The sequence below is a fragment of the Azolla caroliniana genome, unplaced genomic scaffold (genome assembly GCF_043228905.1).
Source record: "Azolla caroliniana isolate FFs.n. ecotype wild unplaced genomic scaffold, voAzoCaro1.0.p SCAF_20, whole genome shotgun sequence".
Taxonomy (NCBI): domain Eukaryota; kingdom Viridiplantae; phylum Streptophyta; class Polypodiopsida; order Salviniales; family Salviniaceae; genus Azolla; species Azolla caroliniana.
Window position 1 is genome coordinate 13,909,477 of NW_028230455.1, and position 17,931 is coordinate 13,927,407.

Below are 17,931 nucleotides of genomic sequence, written 5' to 3' on the forward strand. Positions count from 1 at the left end.
TCGCGAAATATCAGAGATAGTATGAACCATATGTACCATGCGTGCATTTGCATTCGCGAATGTTTCAATCATTCGCGTAAGAAAAACACCCTTAAAGAATGATCAATACCATACTTTTGGATTAACTATTTATTACGAGGTAAATAAGCCTAAAAAATGGGGAAAAAAAATACAAGAATGTTTGAATAACATTCGCATTTGTTTTCCAACATATGAAAACGAATGTTATGCTAGACGAACACGAATTTTACGTTCTATGGATCAAACTATGCATGAGCTCAAACCAAGCATAACATAGTTTAATGTTCCACTAATCACCCATTATTCATTTAGCGAGAATGCACAACATGTTATCGCTTTGCGTAAGCTACTTGTTGCTAAGATAGACGAGTAATTTCTTAGAACTCAAAACAAATGTGATGTTGTTGTGAAAGTTGTTAAAGGTGCTCGATTTGCAATAGTTTCACAAAATTTTGAACATCAAGGTTTTCCAAACATATCACTTGAACAATATGCCAATTCATGGAGCGTACAAAGGTTATGACTATTAATGAAGAATATCAAGCCATCTACATTTCCTAGGGCAATATCATGGTTGTCCCTCCCCTAGATATGGCTCATACATTTCTCCAAAATGGTGTTTTTTGCATACTTTGCATAGTGAAGAGAGAAATATTGTAAGAAGTTAGTACTATAGCAATACCAACATGAAAAACCATACATATGCACAAGGGCTTACCTATCAACATAGACCTTGGGGGAATGATTGCTTGTTTCGATGTTAGGGAGGTTAGTCCTATTGTTGTGATTGAATTAGAGAGCCATACTAATTTGTTTGTTGCTTTACTAAGATGTATCTTGATGATACAATTGGAAATGACATCATAACAAAATGGATGCATTTCAAGTCACGTGTTCTTTATCTTTATAATATGAGTTCAAAACATTCAAGTCAACATTCTAAAGATATGTCCTATGACCATTCAAACCATAGAATAAGAGACTAGGTGTCTTTTCGAGAACTTTATTTGTTTTTCAAGGATGACCTTTGGATGCTTCCATTTCCTTGATATATTCTAAATCTCCTTAGGATAAGCTTCAGCTTGTACAACTGGACTACGCAATAAAATAGCATGTAAAGGCGGTTTTCTCTCACATTTATTCCATATTTCAAACCCTAAACACTTGGGGCATTTGACACAACATGGACTTTGGCTTGAAATAATTAAGAACATTCTATACCATACACTACAAACCCGAGGTATAGTGTCGGGTAACAATATGGAAAAGAATTAATCCTATCCTTTTCGAAATTGGTAGAATTTTAATGTTTTGTTGCAATATCTTAACTAATAAGCATAAAAGATAGTGATTTGAAAAAAAAAACAGCGGCGAAGATCTTGTCTAGCAATTGAATATGCAAATTTATCAACATACTAAAAATTGAGCATATGCAATATATGATTCGTTAATATATGAATTGCTAAAAGATTCTTCAAATGCTTGTTCCAGCACCAATAGCACATGTACAAATAATTTTGACATCCTTGTCACTCTTCTTGTTCTTGCCTATATGCTGTAACGTAATCCAAATTTCTTAGTAATGGGATGAAAGTCTCCTATTGTGGACTTAAAAGGTTCGTTAGCTTGGTAATTCTCAGTTTTGAAAGCCTCAAGGACACTAAGGAGATCCAACTATATGAATTAAAGAAAGGTGCCACATTTGCCTAATCCTTAGGCCTTTTCAAATAGGCAACTTTGTAAGTCTAAATGGTCTCTTATGAGATCCCAAGTTCCTCTTCATTTGAGTTATCTCTAGTATTTACATTTTCATAATTAATATAGCTCTATTTATGGAGTAAATCAGTTAAAATACTTTTCCAACATTCTACAAGGATCGATTGTTTTATTGTTTCAACTTGATAGCTAAAACATACAATATTGCCCTTCCATACTGGAAATGTGCCCAAGATTTTGGGAACCTTTGAATATGTGTCTTAATTTTTATATGAACAAATACTAGAAATTAATGCAGAATCATTTATAAGATCTCTTTAGATGGTGAATTAATGTGAGATTATATGACATAGATTATACTACTGCAATTTGCCATGTTGGATTATGTTCTAGACATGGGAACCACCATGTGGATGGATTCTTGATTGTGGAAGTATAATGTAATGTTATTTATCAATGGATCTGCAATGCGAAAATTAGAAAAAATTATGTATAGTACAATGCCTATGAGTGCTCAAAGACTAACCTAGAAAATGACTCTAATTTACGATGCATAATCTTTGAACAACAAATTGGGGGCACCCCATATAACAATTAGTGGTGCACTACGACAATCCAGACAACAAAAGGACAAATATAACCGCTTAAACCCTACAGTAAAGAGAAATGTTACCATCACTTGGCTACTAAAGTGCAGTACAAGGTAAACAAAGATCCCAAAGCTGAAGATATGACCCCCATTGACATCACCTGTAAGAAAGAACACATGATGCATAAGGCACAAAAAGAAGGCAAATATATAGTATATTGAGATTGTACAAGACTTCAAGATCTGTAAAGCTATGAAATTGTGATGCTAACATTTTTCACTCCTGTACGTCATACTCTAATTGGTAGCATGCCATTGCATCTCTTGAATTGGATATTCTATCTTATGTTCATTTAAGCACTCTGACAAAGATTTACTCTCCTCCAATGCCACCCTAGTCTGCAGTCTCCATTTGAGGAATTGTTATTCATAATTTCTGCAATTTCATCAGACTGTAATTATTTCCTATGTCATTGCTACTTCTGGTGCTGTTGGAGCATCCTATCTTCATAATTTGTCGGGGGGGCTATGTGTTATTCAGTCATTTCCCCATAAGCTGCCATTCAAGACGGGGTATATGCTTGGGTACGTAAATGAGAGGCTAATGCAAACATAATTGTTTGGTGGAGGTTCTTCTTTCTCCGCTTTGATTAGCAATTGCTCTTCATGCACTTCTTTTCTTGTTACCTTCACAACTGTTGTTTCTTAACCTGAAATAACTGATAGAAGCAATTTGTTGCGAATTGACCTTCACATGGCACTGTCTTCTAGCAAACATTTCATATGATTAGTTAAACCTTAAATTCGTCTTCCAAAATTTGCTTCTTGCTGTTTCCTGACCCTGATGTTTGCCTGTTTCCCTTTGAAGATCAAAGAGATAATGCAATCCTCCAGATCATTTTCGCTGCATCAATGTACTACTTTACCAATAACTATTTTAGCTCTTACATCTCGTCTCCAGTGGACTCAACTATTGATAAATATGGTTGTCAAAGTTGATGATGATATAAATCTTGAATGTTTAACAATAAAGAGTGAAAAATAGACTTCAATTACCTTATTTCATTACTATAACAAATGTTACGTGATTGACATAAATTTCTTCAAACGTTCAAACAGATTATCAATAGGCAAACCATTTCGCGCAACAACGAAGGGGCCTCTCAGGATCCACACATTGACAATTTAATAGATATGGCAACTATACTCATATAAACAAATAAAAGAGCGCCCTAACCATTATTCAGACAAATCAGGTCACATATACAGCACAAAACCTACACCATCCCAAAATTAGCAATGGGAGTAAGAGAGCAGATATCGTCAGGATGCATAGGTGGTGTAAAAATACACCGTTAACAGAAAGAATCTCTATGTAACAGAGTTTAAGAGAAGGAACTTCGATTTAAGCCCTCTCCCCCCTGATACGGCGCGCAAGTTGTATGTCCTTTGGCATAATGGTGACTCTCTTGGCGTGGATCGCGCAGAGATTGGTATCCTCGAAGAGCCCCACGAGGTAGGCTTCAGAGGCTTCCTGGAGGGCGAGCACGGCAGAACTCTGGAAGCGGAGATCGGTCTTGAAGTCCTGTGCGATCTCACGGACGAGGCGCTGGAAGGGGAGCTTTCGGATGAGGAGCTCCGTGCTCTTCTGATACTTCCTGATCTCACGCAGGGCTACAGTGCCGGGGCGGAAGCGATGGGGCTTCTTGACGCCGCCTGTGGCGGGGGCGGATTTGCGGGCGGCCTTGGTGGCCAGCTGCTTGCGAGGAGCCTTTCCGCCTGTAGACTTGCGAGCTGTTTGCTTGGTCCTGGCCATGGCGATGGCGATGGATTGGATCGAAAGAAGCTGATTTCGACAGAAGGAAGGAGGAGGTTCTCTGTGTGTGAAGGGCAGCGAAGAGCAGCAGGAAGCAGAAGAAACTGATAAGAGAAAATTGTAGGGAAGTTTTGCTTTTTAAAGGAACAGTTTTGCTTTTGTGTTTTTTGAAAAACAAGCCTTGGGGCTTCTTTTCCCGCCCAATTTGTTGATCCAACGGTTGATCTCCGATCGCGTTCCATCGAACGGTGCAGGCTTCTTCAATCCGCGTGCTCGTATCTCATTGGCTCTTCACGGATCGACCCCTGGCCAAACAAAAACAGCATCTCTTTATTTTAGCCCGATAAGAATTACAAAAAGAATCACTTCCTTCCTATGCAACAAACAAGTTACAAGACTCTTTTAAGCCTCAAAACAATGCCCAAACTCAAGCTATTGTTATCATTTGAATCATCGCGGAGGAGTAAGTTAACACATTTGGGCAAACCTGCCGAGCTCCATGACACTAAAGACGAACCTGCCTCTCTAGCTCCTTGTTATACTACCCGGAATGTCATCGTTTGTGTTCTTGTTGTATTCATCGAAATGCCACACATTCCTTCACAATCACTAAAAATACGTGCCCTTCTTGACTATGTGAAATTTGGAAGCACTACTAATTAGAAAACCTGTTATTTAGTTGTGTTGATTACATGGTTCGCAATCAAATAAAAAGATTGGTGGCTTTCTTGCCAATACAAAAATATGAGTGACTTTTTGTCAAATACTCTGTAATTGAGTGGCATTTTGAAAATGGTCCTTGATGTGATAGATATATACTATGTTTAGGTAATGATCTTTATATCATCACTTTTTACATACTCAGGTTCAAGTTCATTCTCTAAGCTTGGATATAGCCTTATAGGTATGCTCTTTGTCTATTCTTATCTGGGCAAAATAATATTTGAGAATGAGCATTTGAGTGAAATATAAACAACCAATGTCTTTTGCTACATAGGAAACCCAAACAAAAGCAACAATGCAAATGGAGGTTCTCGAATCTCCCCTTAAGGTTCATAAGATCGATCACAAGTCACTCTCAAGAGTAACATAATAATCATGTCCTCTTTAGCTCAATTACATGAGCATAAACATTATTGAAAACTTGGACATGGGAGGGGACATAGAGATTACAACAATTTCATATGACAATCTCATTAACATTAAGTTTGTATGCTTTCAATGTTATATGGTGGCTATATTTTTATTTGCCCATGCACTAACAACATGAGTATCTACTTTTATCCTTGCTACCACTCTCTTTGTAACTACTCGCAGTGTTTACCCATAACTTTTCTCCTTCACCGGTATATATGCACGCTTCCCTCCACTTCGAGGTTATAGGTTGTATTCAATGCATTGGGTGCTTGATCTCCTAGACTTGTCATGATCAATTTAGCATGGGGCATTGTCTTGTTCATTGAACTCATTAGTGTGATGTTTATTACAAGCATTATGATGTACCAATGTGTGTGGGCCTTGACGAGAGCCTTATACATGCAATCGATAATTGTACATTATTTTTAAGTCATTTCTTCAGTAAAGCCAATCAAACTACATTCTCACAAATAATTATGAGATACATGGAGAAGATTTCATATGTAACATACACCATCCATGACATAACATACAATACCATCCCAGGACAGGGTTGTGTGTGAGAATACATGGAGCTAAAGGAACCAAACCATGGCACAACATATTGACCAAGGTGCACCCATGACCAAACAAACAAGTGTGGAAAGGAGGCCATTTAGAAGGATAGGATGCATGAAGAGCATCAATCACTAGGAAAGAAGCACTTGCAAACCCAACATAGGCATTGGTTTAATGAGAGAGATTGTGATGGATAATTTTGTGGTGTTAGGAGGCACCCAACAAAGGGACATCCATTTTTCAATTCATGAGTTTGAGGGAGATGGGGGAGGAATCCCTCAAAGAGTTGTATTGTGTCAAGGTATAAAAGGTATTATTTACAAACAAGTGGTAAGAAGGAAAATATATGCAAAAGAGTTATGGTTTAGATGTCTAACTCTTGAGACATATCGAAGATGATGATTGGCCTCTTAAGCATTGTCGAAACATAGTTCTTGTAGTTCTCAACTATGCAAAACACAATTATCGTAAGGCTACTTAATGATATTTTTCTTTAAATGTCATTCACTAAAAGTATTTGATGTTGGAGCTCATTAAATGTTGTCTACTCCCAACATAGTTTATTGTCAAATTAAAAAATGACAAAGAGTACCAATATAGGGCTTCTTAGGCATTTTTGCTCATAGAATCTTTAAGAGAATCCTTCATGAGAAGAAACCCATCTGAATTTCATGTTTCTCGGGTTTCAAACAAATTATCTTGACCTCAATGCTTTTGGTGCTCATCGAAGAGATGCATATAATCAACTACAACCAAACATGATTTTGTAAACACTTCTTAGTTAATGTATTGTAAACAATTACAATGGCGTTTGAACACAAAATATGAAGCCGTTGTTAATTTATGTATTGGTATTGGTATTGGCAACCCACCATTATTTATACATCATATTATTGATGTAGTGTTCCAAAGAAGAATGCCAATAAGGAACTTCCATATAAGACCCCTCAAATATAGTATTTGAATGCTATCTATACATTCATGGAGCTTGTGCCTATCGTTACTAATGAATACAATGAGATTTTTTTTGTTTAGAAAAGACCATAGATGTCCCCAGTCAGAGCAATAATACTTGCACCAGCAGCTAGTAGCACCATGAACCATGCAGTCACCTTTTCTCGCATCGATGCCATGTTATGGACATCCCTGGTATATGACATCATAAGCGACAAGTTCAGATACATATAAAGTGACAAAGATGCCCCATGCAAAAAACTAGATCATCAACCAAGTGTAAGGGTCAGGAATAAGCACATGGTATATGAGAAGATAATAACATTGAAAGAGGAAAATTTGATCCTTGGGATATATGACAGGTCTTCTAAAAAAGTGAACAAGAAGCACGAAGAAGGTATATATAAATTACCTTAGAACAAGTGCACCCGGGAAGACAAAACCGATGCACACTGCCGAAGTTGATCCCGTGAGTTGAAAGGCATCATAGATATCTGGGATAAAAGATGCACCAACAAATGTTGCTAGAATGATGCTAGTGGTAAGTATGACAAAGCGGCGTGTATCCACAGATATAGGCACTGCCCTTGGGAAGATAAGGCCATCCACATTTAGTCGAAGTGAGAAATTTAGTAAAGGGTACACTAACATTAAATGAGCAGCATATCCAACTCGGACTATATCTGACAAAATGGCTGAATGTGGCACCCCAAGATCGACATCAAAGTTGGATAGGACATCACTTAGAGTGTCCTCTCCAAAAAGCAAAAAACAAAACACGCTCATTGCTACATAAATCGATGTGCATAATCCAAGCGAGACTCGGACCACCTTCTTTGAATCCGATGCTCTCTCTAGCTCATTCAGAATTGGGTGCACTATTAATAAACCGAAAAAATATATAGCATCAGAGCAGCAAGACAAAAGCAAAAGTTTTCACATTTGAACTTAGGAGTGCTTACCGCTATGATGACAGATATATGCTGTCACTAAGATTGGTACTGCTGAAAAATAAGATAGGACTGTGGATGCATCACTGCTAAATTCTGGAAATAACTTTGGCATACTAATAGTCCCAGCAATAAGCTTGTAAACTACTATCGCAGCTGTCACCACCACAAATAAGACAGCCAGAAAGACCGATAATGCCGAGGAAAACTCCAATGAATCTGAAGAAAAACCAAAAATTAATAAAACATTGCTGTAATGTGATAGCTTTCATGATTGATTAGTAACAGAAGGCCAATAAGAACATCCATTCTAATGAATGAAACATGGTCAAATCATGGATGCTGTGTGTAAGCTCTGAGATGGTGAAGAGAAATTTGTCTGTTCTTTAAAACAATTACCAATATGCCGAAAAGATGCCAAAGGAGCCAAAATGAATATTGTTGTAGTTAGCATCACAAATAGCCTTGAATTCCACCAAGTTTGTCCTCCTGCCCACTCCTCCAAAACTCCAGAATGATGAGCAGATGAAGATGTAGAACCAGACAGTACATCAGCTACAAATGGCAAATATAATTTGTGAGCTTGAACGTTTCTTGAAACAATGCATAAAAATCTTCAAAACAATGAACAACCTATGCTCGTATGGGGCATCACAGTCACAATGTCAACCTTAGATATATGCTAACAAACAACCTCTGACCCTCAGAATATTTATTTTCTCATATTTTCTCTTGACATGAATGTTTGTTTTACAAGCAATGCCTCTCTGTCTAGATGATAGTGATCTAGAAGCATATTTCCCATACTTCGAACAAAGAGACTGTGCGTCCCAATGGTAATCAATTATAAAACAACGAGCCCAAAGTTTTGTACAATGATACACATATATTAACCTTTGAGATTTCTACTACAGACATATGTTAAGCTTAAAAAGAAAAATAAATGATAGTTACCCATGAGGATAAGATAAACAACAAGATGCCTAAAGATGATGATGCAAATTTAATGCTTAGAATTTGTAATGAAGGCATATATTAAGCTAAAAAATAAACAGCCTGCTTATCTATGGATAACAGCCATCCCAAATTGGATGGTGATACAAATGTTATGTTTAAAATTTGTAATGACGGCATATATTAAGCTAAAGAAGAAACAAAACGTGCCTATCAATTGATGGTTACAAATTTTACCTCTGAAAATTTGTAATAACGCCATTTGTTGTGCTAATAATAAAAAAACAAAGAAAGCAAATTTGTATGAAAACAAAGAAAACAGACATACCTATGATGATGAGATAGACCACAAGGAGCCCAAAGTTATTGACAATGATACAAATCTGGAGGAGCATACGACCGAATCGGCCAAAAGAATCAGCCATGACTCCACCATATGATACAGCTTTGCTTTCAGATGAATATCTGAGCAAGAAATCAATGGATGTATTTGTGAAAAAACCTAGGAGCACAATCAAAATACATCCAGGTATCAAACCAACTATCGTCATTGTGGATGGAAGACCCATTATCCCTGCTCCAACTATAGTGGTAGAAAGACTAAAAATTGCACTATAAATAGATGCTCCACTATAACCATCGTATTCTTGATCGTCCTCTTTCTTGGTCGGAAGCAATGGGTCCTTCTCAGAAGCTCTCATGTATGTCTTTTTGCCGCTTTTGATTGCGTCTTGTGACATTTTTTGCAGTTCTCTTCACCTTTTAACGAAGGAACTAGTTAATTTGAAGGATTGTCACTGCATAGAAGGAAAAGAATTTAATTTGAAGCATATCATCTGACGAAACAGATTAAGAAAATAAGCGGAGTCGATTACGAAAAAAATTTGAAAATAAAATATTGAGATTGTTCACAGTGGAATTAGATAGATACCGATAGAGAGTCTGCGGGAGGGAGAAGAGGAAACAGAGAGGGTTGTATGTTCTTTCTACTAATATGGCTATGGAGCTTTAGAACAAGGAGAAGGAACAGAGAGAGGAAGGAATCGAATCGAGAGAGACAAAGAAAAAGCGAGTCTTTTTTAATCTGTTAGCGTTGTTTTCGCTTTAATTTCCATGGATTTCGAAGATGTTCCTTCTGCGTGTCTGCGGTAGAGACGTAATCGGAGGCATGGGATGGCATCATCGCTGAAAAGGCCTCCAATTACGTGACGAAATTTCAAAGAAGGTGAAGAAAAGAGCAGAACAGAACAGAACAGAACAGAGGTACAGATTTTTGCTTTTACAGAATGTGCTTTTCGTTAACACGTCAAAATGCCTTTCTTGCTTGCTTTCATCTCTGCATACACATATACATGACATGCATGTATGCCTACATGCATACACATACATATGTACTGCTTATGCATACACATACACACATGGATGATATGCTTATGCATACACATATGTATATACATGGATTATATGGTTATGCATACACATACACACATGGATGATATGGTTATCCATACACATACATGGATGATATGCTTATGGATACACATACACACATGGATTGTATGGTTATGCATACACATACACATACATGGATGATATGCATACACATACATGGATGATATGCATACACATTCATCCTCTATCGCCTCGCCTCGAACACACTTATCATAACAAAGTCTTGTCTACTTCCTTGCTCCTCTCGTATACATGTATATGTATGCGCCGGTACTACTTCCTCCTCGCCCCGTCCTTCTCGAACTACTTGCAACAAGTCCTCGAGTCTCGCGTGTAATGCACTCTAGCATGTACTTACATTACCCCTCTTGTTAGTGTTGCCATGTATATGCAATCTAGCATGTGTATCTGACCTCGAATATGTACCTCGTGTGTGTTTTAATGTTGTCTTCTCACCACCATCATTGTCCCCTAGCCATGCACATGATTGTTACTCTGCTTATTCTAGGGAAGAATAGAATTTGAATGCTTTGTGTGTTTGGATCGTGCCTTCATTACTTTTACCTCCTTGATATGAAATCTTCGATAATATTTTCCCAATGTGTGACATTGTTTTTGTTAGAACCCAATATATATCAATCACTCTTCATATGCAACCTTCTCTTTGTGTGTGTGTGTGTGTTCGTAGTCCAAGTGGAGACATTACTCATTTACGACCAACAAAGTTTTCAACTACTAAATCCATTAGCACTAGAACAAACATATTTTTGATTTATCGTTTTTCATTTACGACCAATAGAATTTTGAGAACCTAAACTCATTAGCACGAGAACTCGTGCTAAGATTGTTCTGTTACACTCTTGCGTCCTTAGATTGTAATGTTTGACATTTCTACATTTTTAATCTCATTACGATATGTAATGGAATAGTCACATTGATCACATCACTCGTGATGTGAGAAGTAAGCAATTATATGTATTGACACATTTTTTTTCATCCACAACCAAATCCAATAGCTCATGCAAAATTCATAAACTAGTGTGTTCACATGAGATAGAATTTTTGATTCCATAACTTCTGTTGACTCTACTTTTTCCAACAACTTTTGGTCATCTAGATAGACTTCACATAACGATACGCCACATAAATCCAACATATGGACTTCATTCAAAGGTTCTATAAAGGATTGCCTCATATGCAAGTTCGAGCTAATATATTAGTGTTTTAATCGTTTTTCATAGACAAGCTATAATATTGTAATATAAATGGTCAACATAACTTTTCCCACTTGTTTTACATGCATATTGACGTGTGTAATGTATCATGATAATTGGATATGTGTTAAAACTCAGTCCCTCGTCACTTATTCAAGTAGTATTCATAAAATCAAATAGGTTCATATAAAATATTGTTTAGCTATGGAACATGCATTTAGGGAAGTCTGATCTAAAGGTCACGATGCTATGGATAATATTATGGTTTTTTGTCCCAATAATGGCTTAAAAATTATTTCATCAATCTTCATAAATCCATTTATTTTATCCTAACATGTTCATATCAATCTCTTCATAATTTTGCTAACCTACATTCTATTTCATTAGCATGTTGATGGATGTCCAATTATGTTATCCAATAGGGTAAGATAAATGTTTATGTTTTGTTAAAAATGCCTTCAAATTCGTCTAATTAGTTAGGAGTGGCATGATGGCAAATACGTTTATGTTAATGTGCGTTGAAATCTAATACAACCACCAATTGGGGCATGGCCAATATGTTAATTCAAACAAAGGCTTTCCAACAATAATCTAGGCAATGCATGATGAAATTCTTGCATAACTTACAATATCAAGGACATCTTTGAAGTTATGGACATTCATGGTCAATATGATTTGAGGGTTCCATTTGGTTTCCCATCGAGCAAAGTTCTTGGGGAAATCTTCCTTTACGAAAGTAAATTTGTTCAAGACGAATTGAGAAAGGTATATACCAACTTCTTACTTTGTTCATCAAGGGTCAATCCTATTGTTTTCAGTTGGATCCCACTAGAAATGGGTTTTTAGGCCCAAAAGGAATTGTGTAAAATGTTTGATGTGTTTGTGTACATCCTCTTAGGAAAGATACTTGGGCATCATCTTGCTATGTCAGTGGACCCACCTTGGTAGCTAGGGAGTTTTTGTTGTTTACTTCATATCAGCATTACTAATGAATGGATAACTTTGCACATTGTAGCTAAAGTTCACTATTATTCTACTCCTTGAGTGTGTTATGCCCCAAATGAGCCAACACAATGCATATCTTGGAGTGTTGCACTTCCAAGGGTCACTATCAAATCCCAAGGGGGTCACCTTCCTCGTGGTGGGTTGGTCGAGAAACTGGAAGACATCACTCCCCAATGGCAAAGATCACGTCATACAACAACGCATAAAAGCACTTACCTCTCGACTCCATGCGTTACGGGCATGACCATATAATATCCTGTGGTGAGAATTTACCGTAGTATTCTATACGCATGGATAAGTGCGAGGGTTAAACGAGAGTGTAAAGAAGGGGAGGATTACTTTTAATCCTCGGGATTGAGACAACCCATTAGGTCAAGTGTGAACTTGCTTGGGGGCCTTGGGTATTGCTATAAATATGAGGCCTAGCTACCCTCATTTCATCATCTTTTGACTACGTAGAGACTCTGACGTTGTGGTGGGCCAACTCTTGTAGCGAGCGCGCCAACACCAAGTATGACTTGATGCCACAACGGTAGTATGGGACGCTGATCAGGCTTGAGTCCGTCTCGATCCCTTCACTCGGGGGTGGTCGGGTGGATCGGCACCCTTCTTTCTCTCTCTCCTTTCTTATTTCATATATCTTTTATCCTTATCATATGCTTACGTTAGATCATAACTCTAACACCATGCAATTGTGGAAGCCTCAAAAGTTAACAAACACCTAATCACTACCTAGTTAAGAAATATTTTAGTCTTACCAAAATAGACAATTACTAGGAAAGTGACTCGCATTTGAGATTTTTGCATTTGAAAACTACTAGAATCTTGCGTTGTATTAAGTTCAAAGGTTTATTTAGATAATATTGTAATTGATTTTGAGATAAATTGATAGGAATAAAGACATTGAATGTTTCATGGCAATATGAACAAACTCACATTTATTATGAAAAATGCAATTATATCACCTCACTTTAGTTATTATTAACCATGATAATATAGGTAAAATTAATTTATATCAATTATCACATGGATTAATTTGGATTGTTAGGTTAGTTACAGTCTCATTTGGTATTTGTCTTTTTACCACTCCCAAGTGATCAAGACATCCTTGATCATTTTCCAGGTGAAAAATCATTTAGACTGATCATACATCCTAGACTAACTTCAAGACTTTGAACATTTGCTCATCCTTAAGTCTCCGACTCATATATTCTACTGTTGCCTCCACTTAAACATTTCAAGTGCTTCACTTTGACAAGGGCTCTCATCTAACACATACATTTCACATATTAAAAAAATTTCGTAACATAAGACGAGTTCAATGGAATACAACGGAGTCCTCTAAGATAAGGTGGTTGAAACTGTCCATTGAATTGATTCCATCTATAGTTAGAAAATTAACATAATGGTAATATGGTGTCCTAAGAGTTTATAATACAAAGAAGGCTACATATGAGCTTAGAAGAGAGTTAATATTAAAAGAGCTTGAATGTGGCAAATAATGCGTCCACAAATCCTTGCTATTCTTGTGAACAAATGGAGAAATAACCACACATACATACACAAGCACAAATAAAGCTTTGTTACATTGCGTCTTTAGGTTGTCCTGGTGATTATATAACTGTTTACATGCAATTTATGCAATACACATCTCTTCAGATTTGTATCAATGGTACAAACTAATCCCAATTAAGTTTGGTTCAGTTTCACAAAGATAATGATCTGTTCAATTCCACATACATACATGTCAACACAAAAACAGCCCTTGATATATCATTTGGATTCTGCTGCAACAATATGCTCTGCTTGCAAGATAGCATGAAAGTCTACCTATATCAGTGAAGCCTATAATCTTCTCGACTCTGGAGAATGTCTATCCTCCGCGTGCTTCTCGACGTGTTGCATCATGTAAAATTTCTACATCCACACCATCTGGTGGAAGTTGAACGTATCTCACAACAGAACCCCTGATAAAGCAGTTCTTTATTGAAAGCTGAAATATACAATGTGCATATTTAAGAAGAAGTATCAAGAAACCAGTCATGATTAAGGTCACATGTATATGAATAAAGGATGAATTTTCAATTACCATATGGGGATACATGGCTTCATCGACTACTCTCGTGTTCTCAAGCTTTATATTTAGGTACTGATCAACGGAATGCAGAGTGCCCCTTATAGCCAGATCATTCTTCAATTCTACTGTGACCTCTTTTCCTACCAATTCTTTGAAGTAGGAAAAAAATAACTGTAAAAAACAAAGAGCAATATTCAAGCACTAGCATTGTTCAAGCTGCATGTGATAACTTAGACTAACCAGTTTATCCTTACCATCTTCAATAAACACAAGAAAAAGATGAATGGCCCCAATATCCTGAAATGTGTTTGCCAAAATCCCACTTGACACCTGAATCAGGTACCACAGTACACTATCAAATAAGAATACAAATTGTGATATTATATTCAATAACAAGGAAATAGAAATAGACTGTAAAGAGTTGAAAATGGACAACACCACAAACAAGGTTGCAAATTTCCCTGGGTTTTCATATCCCTTCAGTGGAATTGGAAATTTCTGGTAAATTTTAAATGATGAACATGTCCCCGATTTTGACAACACTGTAGCAGAACCATAATTATGAGCCAACCTCAGTATTAACTTTTGAGAAGTATCGTTACTGCTTGCAAAGAGCTGAAGCAACTTCATAACCAACCACTGACTAACATAAGAGAGTAAAATGTTTTCTGATACTAGTGGTGACGATGACCCACATGTAGCTATAGATTATGACACATAAAGATAGTCTCCTAAATTACTATATGCGTTACTAATTTACCTCACTGAATGCACAACAAGATTCAATGTTGATGAACTCTCAAGATTGAAGGATCATCTCAAGCCTCCATGTGAGGTTCACAAGACTTTGAGATTCAAGTCCAGTTTCACCAAAATGGATTGATTCGATAAGGATCTATGACGACAAATATTCGAGTAGCACCTTGCCACCTACACTAGTTTACCTTCATGGGAGAGATGTGGCAGATGTATAGACACTTTCAAGTGCCCCTGAATGAAAAGTAAGATTGCTAAATATGTTTCAAACATACCTAGGTCAAAGAACCTGGATAAAGACGGAATGTGAAAAAGAAAGAACAACTTTTTAGTGTCTATTAGGATAACAGCCAAATTCCATCTACAAGATAAATCAGATGCCAAAAGATGTAATATCCATCTGCTGTGAGAAACTTATGAAAACAGTACAAGAATGATAATGATGGAATGTGAGATGCTTATGTGATATAATAATACAAGGATTATGTTTTGCAGATTCCAAATCTAGCTAATGTTTACATGCCCAGGGTAGTACGATGATGAAGTGCTCCGGAAGTTCCTACTTACATCATTAATGCCCAAGAGTAGCTGTAGTCTCATACATCAGCATTCATGTAAAGTATACTAAGTGCATGAAACATTATACCTAGTTTCTATGATTTCTCTTGAAAATGATAGAAAGAAGCATAGCACTCAATCAGAGAATAGTATTTTATAAACATATACGCCAATACCCTTTATCATTACAAGGTGCTGAGCATACAGACAGATGGATGCCATTTACATACATGATTACAAGATTAGACGTAATAAGTCAAGTGTGGAGTTTACAAACAACATTCTTAACCTTGTCACCTAATTCGCACCAACATGGCTTGTATTGAACAGCGATAGGCAATCAGAGCATCTATCAGATGTGGAAAGATGCTCAATTTGAACCTCCCTTCTGATCTACTAGGGAAGAAAACTAGAAAGCCAAAAGTTCAATCCCACTGCCTTGGAATGCTCTGGGTGGAACTAGGATAGTGCAGATGAGGACGTACTCCATCACCTTACATATTGATTGTATTCAAACGACTACTATATACTATTAAGGCATTTATCTAAGGCATTCATACTACTCCTACGTGAAGCACTATAGATTTCATCCATTTAAGGCTTAAGAGTATCCGCTTCCTGAATTTTCGTTTGTGCACTTCCTTCTCAGCCTCGTGCAATATGCTAAAGTTACGTCTTGACATATCACAAAGATTCAAATATCCATATTAACATATCTTCAAATTTTATAGCACGTACAATCACCTTGTATGTGTGCTATTCAAATATTTCAAATGTGTTATAGTTATGTTGAAATCCAATTCCCATGTAAACGAGATCTGGTCAATCATCAAACTTTTGTAGAGCAAGGGCCAATCAAATCCAAACAAAGCGTACATGTCAAAGCCTCTATTCTCAATATTACCGTGCTAGAATACGAGAAAAGTTTGCATTTGTATACATGCAATGTGTTCAAGTACAAAATTCATGGCCTAAAAGTAATATCCACACACTGATATGTATATTGGACATGATAATTTACGATAAGTATGTCAATGAGTATTTTCTCCTATGTTGAAATCTAGCAATACAGAGTATGTTGAAACGTAAGGATCACAAAATGACGTCAAGTATACTAAGCAGTAAGAGTCATCCATGATACATATGAGCTCACACAAAATTATGGTGTAATTAATACCTATCTCAAAACCCTGGAACGGTCACTCAGCCACACAAAATTATGGTGTGATTAATACCTATTTCAAAACCCTAGAAAAGTCACTCTCATCATATAAGATCACAATGACTAGAGTTTGAATCACAGATAGGAATCTATTATACACAAGCCATGTTAGAAAGAACAGTTTAAGCATTGCTTTGCAAGACAAATCTAGTGGATACAAGACAATAACATTTTGTGCTTAGTTACTCCATATATGCTCTACAACGTATAGAATTTCTCAGTATTTTAGCCTGTGAGAGAAAAAAAACTTCAACGAGTTTCAACAAGATATCAGCGATTGTGCTGATATCGCATGAGTACTTGTCCCACGCTGCTATATCGGACGGTCACTACTAGATTCCTTCTTTCTTAGCAGAATATCATGCATTAATCGTTACATTGCAGAGAGGAAACCGACAAATACAGAAAATTTCCTTCCTCAAAAGTGGAGACATGCAGTGCTCTAAAGGACATGTATTTGATACACAAGAGCAAACACGGGAAACCCTAATTGAATAAGATATCCAGCTTACACGGGAAGAAAACGGAAGACATTACCTGTCTTCTCTGTTTCCTCGTCAATCGATCGCCAGGAACAAATCGATGGGTGCGTGTGTGTGTTTTTACTGAATTTTCTTCAGCAGATGTAATAAAACAGACAAAATTACTAGAATAAGCTTACAACATGTTCTAGTATGTACAAATGAGGTTTTCGTTATTTTCAAATCTACCCCTTTGTCTCTCTCTCCACACACACACACACACACAACCCTAATTGAAAAATATAGAAGCCATTCTCCTCCGTTTACTGGTCGGCCCACCGATCGATTGACAAGAGTGAACTGCTTTGCGTTTTCTCTTAATTTCTTCATGCTCAAACGGATTAACTTTGGAACATTGCTATAATAGGCTTGTATGTATTATTAATATTTTTCAATATGAAGTTTAGGTTATTTTCAAAATTCCCTTACTT

The 17,931-nt window shown here is 36.8% G+C and overlaps 3 protein-coding genes across 4 annotated transcripts; all 3 read right to left on the reverse strand.

The window, feature by feature from the left end:
- Positions 1–3,648: 3,648 nt before the first annotated feature.
- LOC147851158 (histone H3.2) lies at positions 3,649–4,175 on the reverse strand. The gene has a single exon (XM_087335697.1). It carries the CDS (start codon positions 4,140–4,142, stop codon positions 3,732–3,734), a length of 411 nt encoding a protein of 136 aa, XP_087191823.1. The 5' UTR covers positions 4,143–4,175; the 3' UTR covers positions 3,649–3,731.
- Positions 4,176–6,599: 2,424 nt separating this feature from the next.
- On the reverse strand, positions 6,600–9,910 carry LOC147851159 (amino acid transporter AVT6A-like). Of its 2 annotated transcripts, XM_087335887.1 has the most exons (6): positions 9,627–9,910; positions 9,024–9,492; positions 8,141–8,296; positions 7,754–7,960; positions 7,204–7,669; positions 6,600–6,983 (listed from the first exon to the last, which is right to left on the reverse strand). In XM_087335887.1, the coding sequence occupies exons 2-6, from the start codon at positions 9,433–9,435 to the stop codon at positions 6,869–6,871; spliced, it is 1,356 nt and encodes a 451-aa protein (XP_087192013.1). In that variant the 5' UTR covers positions 9,436–9,492; positions 9,627–9,910; the 3' UTR covers positions 6,600–6,868. The 2 variants fall into 2 exon arrangements, with proteins under 2 accessions (XP_087192013.1, XP_087192012.1); XM_087335886.1 differs by having other exon boundaries at positions 9,024–9,910.
- Positions 9,911–13,905: 3,995 nt separating this feature from the next.
- On the reverse strand, positions 13,906–17,659 carry LOC147851160 (sm-like protein LSM2). The gene is made up of 4 exons (XM_087335432.1): positions 17,517–17,659; positions 14,698–14,773; positions 14,456–14,614; positions 13,906–14,359 (listed from the first exon to the last, which is right to left on the reverse strand). Exons 2-4 carry the CDS (start codon positions 14,698–14,700, stop codon positions 14,240–14,242), a joined length of 282 nt encoding a protein of 93 aa, XP_087191558.1. The 5' UTR covers positions 14,701–14,773; positions 17,517–17,659; the 3' UTR covers positions 13,906–14,239.
- Positions 17,660–17,931: the final 272 nt, after the last annotated feature.

What these genes read in the sequence shown, in the direction of transcription:
- LOC147851158 (XM_087335697.1), bottom strand. Translation starts at nt 4,142, where the DNA reads ATGGCCAGGACCAAGCAAACAGCTCGCAAGTCTACAGGCGGAAAGGCT.
- LOC147851159 (XM_087335887.1), bottom strand. Translation starts at nt 9,435, where the DNA reads ATGTCACAAGACGCAATCAAAAGCGGCAAAAAGACATACATGAGAGCT. An exon ending in GGCATCTTTTCGGCATATTG is followed by an intron (nt 7,961 to 8,140) that starts GTAATTGTTTTA and finishes GTTTTTCTTCAG; the next exon opens with ATTCATTGGAGTTTTCCTCG. An exon ending in ATATATCTGTCATCATAGCG is followed by an intron (nt 7,670 to 7,753) that starts GTAAGCACTCCT and finishes GTTTATTAATAG; the next exon opens with TGCACCCAATTCTGAATGAG.
- LOC147851160 (XM_087335432.1), bottom strand. An exon ending in AAGCCATGTATCCCCATATG is followed by an intron (nt 14,360 to 14,455) that starts GTAATTGAAAAT and finishes TGTATATTTCAG; the next exon opens with CTTTCAATAAAGAACTGCTT.